This window comes from Salminus brasiliensis, chromosome 18, assembly GCF_030463535.1.
Source record: "Salminus brasiliensis chromosome 18, fSalBra1.hap2, whole genome shotgun sequence".
Lineage (NCBI taxonomy): Eukaryota > Metazoa > Chordata > Actinopteri > Characiformes > Bryconidae > Salminus > Salminus brasiliensis.
The window spans coordinates 21,976,295-21,979,236 of NC_132895.1; the positions used below are offsets into that span (position 1 = coordinate 21,976,295).

At 50.1% G+C, this 2,942-nt stretch overlaps 1 protein-coding gene across 1 annotated transcript; it reads right to left on the bottom strand.

The window, feature by feature from the left end:
* ripply1 (ripply transcriptional repressor 1) lies at positions 1 to 1,938 on the bottom strand. Its single transcript, XM_072662224.1, has 4 exons — positions 1,687 to 1,938; positions 1,284 to 1,353; positions 544 to 617; positions 1 to 349 (listed from the first exon to the last, which is right to left on the bottom strand). Exons 1-4 carry the CDS (start codon positions 1,788 to 1,790, stop codon positions 133 to 135), a joined length of 465 nt encoding a protein of 154 aa, XP_072518325.1. The 5' UTR covers positions 1,791 to 1,938; the 3' UTR covers positions 1 to 132.
* Positions 1,939 to 2,942: the final 1,004 nt, after the last annotated feature.

The following is a 2,942-nucleotide window of genomic DNA, read 5'->3' on the forward strand; positions in this document are numbered from 1 at the left end:
AAAAAAAAAAAAAAGCAGGCTGTGGTGGACATGCGGCATCAAACGTTCCTGTAGTGAAGACACTGTATAGTCCCATCTGAGTGTGACAGCTCCTGTGACTGCCGGCATTACAGTCTTGTGCAGTGTGAATTTTTAATTGTAGGTAGAAAAATAGCTCTGGGGTTTGAGGCACTCCTTCTCATCACAGTCTTCCTCCTCCTCCTCCCAGTCTTCCTCATCTTCCTCCTCCTCATCCTCACTGTCAGACTCATCGTAGAAGCTGATGGTCGCCTGGACTGGGAAGTTTCTCAGCAGCGCTTCGCCGTCACTGTAGAGGTAGTCATAAGACTTGGACTTTGGCCAGAAGAGTCTGTGATAAAAAGAGAAGGAATGTTTAAAAATGATGTTCCTTTTTAGGCTTCGGACTCCAGTACCATTCCGCCCCCTCACGAAACTGGCAAGTCTATTTCTTTAAATAAGAGCCACCTCATTGCAGCAGGATATCTAACTATAGATCACAGCTCCACATGCCAAAAGCCATCCCAAACAAAAAGGAGCACTGACCTGACAGGGTGCTGGAAGGACTGAGTTTTGCCATCTGCTGGAGTGTTACTCGGCACTGCTGGTCTGGTGTAAGGCTGTAAAGAGAGGAAAAGAGGTGTAAGGCCACACTTGCAAAACAAAACGAGCAAGACACATCCAACACAGCTTCCTGTCTAGTGTTTATGGGGTGACACAGCTTCGCGGCTGTATAGCGCCTTGGGCAGGACGCAGTAGTGACTCTGTGGGTGTCAGGCTAAGGGTGGGAAACTGGCCTGAACGCCCTCCCCAGAGCCAGAGGTGTCTACTTTAATCTTGGCAAGCATGCTCTACCTCTCTGGAAGCTATTCTCCCCACACCTCAGCACCGGGTGCCAAACTCGCTCTGCCTCAGACAGTGGTGCCATATGGCCGGGCGTCTCAGGCCCGTCACCGTGGCTCTCCCTGCCTTTGCGCCGAGTGGCTCGGTGTCAACAAAACAGGCTGACAGTCACACCTCCTGCTCTAGCATACTGTTGCTAATGCGCTCCACATGCCTGTTCTGTCTCCTTTAAGCTCCCTGCTGGCTCCAAGGTATGGGGTTGCTTTTTGAAAACACTAAGAAATGCCCTGCTTTCACTGAATAATTACCACATCAATGAAAGCTTTTGAAGGCGTGCTCTTGTCCTCTACTGCTTTATACAGCAGGTGAACTATTAAAAGCTATTCAAATGGGCATTTGCAATTAAAATACTGCACAAGTATAACAGAGAGGGCCAAACTTACACATGCGAGCTTGTTCCTCCTGCACCCATCCCGGCTGGTGACGAGCCAGGGTCTCCACAGGGCAGCGTGGCTGAAAGAAGGCAGGAGAGATACAGTCAGTGACCGAGAAACAGAGTATTTTGGGGTGTAAAACTGAAGGATTTAGCCTAAAGACAACATGGATAAGCAGTAGACGCTCTGAAATCCCCCCCCCCACACACACACAGTTGCACTACGTTGACCCCAAAACAACCGCAGGCTATGCTTGTTGTTCCTCAACCTGGTTTTGGTGACCAGCTCGAGGAGATGCTAGATAGCTAGCGTTACTGCTAACGCCCCGGTGCCTTTAAGCAGCCTAACTTCACTCCAAAACATTAGGAGATTTCCCTCTGGAAGCGTTAACGGTGCGGAGCTGCGTGCTCACCTGTTCAGGGGTGTCTGCTGCACGCCAGGCTGTGGCTCAGCCGAAAGGAAGGCTGAGGGGTGGCCGAAAGGCGTCTGGGCGGCGACGAGGCACGCAGAATTCATGGTGTTTCTGTCCGTCGTGTCGGGGGTAGTCCGAAAGAGGAAACGAGCAAGTCCTCGCAAACAGTCGGTCCGTTTCAGGCGGTTATTTCCTCTGGAAGACACGAAGAGTCGACGAGCTGAAGGGAGAGAGAGTGTGAATGAATGAGGAGCTGCTGCTCACCGGCTTTATAAAGAGGCACGGCGCGATGGGGGCGTGGCCTGGCGAAGGGGCGTGGGTTCGGTGGTCTCCACACCCAAATGCCCCCATCATCTGCCAAATGAGTGGACCGCTGAGGGACATTTGGGTGTGAGGACTTGCCCAGTTGTATAAACAAGCCTCCGCAGCGTGAGGGTGAGAAATCTGGTACCGTGAGGTTATTGCAACAACACAGAGGGGCAAAGTTAGACACCATCTGCGAGAAGAACGACGGGGGGCAGTTGCAGGAGGGGGGCACGTAACAGAGTATGATAGTTAATAGGTCTCCAATAGACAACCGAGTAATGCACTGATTTCCGACAGAAATACGTATTATTTGACATACTCTGATACATAAAGTCATATACTCTTTATTTCGGCCGAGGCCCAACACAGTCAAATCAACCATTTTTAGAAATATCACAGACAATGAACCAATGACTGAGCAGATTGGCTGCAGCTAATTTAATCACATTAATAAGGTATAACAGTTGGTCGGTCGTCGTTGCACGAATGAACTCGTTATTTTATTATAAATAATAAAAGTCCTCTCTGTGCCGCGCGGTTCGCTCGTCGCTGCTCCAGACCCTGATCTGAGACCTGCTCTCCCGCTCACGCCGCTGAGGAACTGCCTGTCTAAAACTGATCTCAGGTCAGTCCTCGCCTTGTGCGTGTGTTTTTCTTAAAGCACGCTTTCGCACCCGAGTCCGTTAACCCAGGCGCCAAATATCTCACTACACCCCTTTAATGAGCCTCTAATGGGGGCTTGATGGACTTTGCGGCTCCATTTGGAAGAGCAAATTTTGCAGGACAGCACCATGCTGACCTCCTGTAGGGCCAGCAAACTGACCAGCAGGCAAAAGGCGCAAATGGACAGAGGCACGCTAACACACACACAGCTGATCATTTTCATCTAAATTAAGGATAACCTCAATTTTAGTCGAATAACTACATATGTTAGGCAAATGTCACATCTA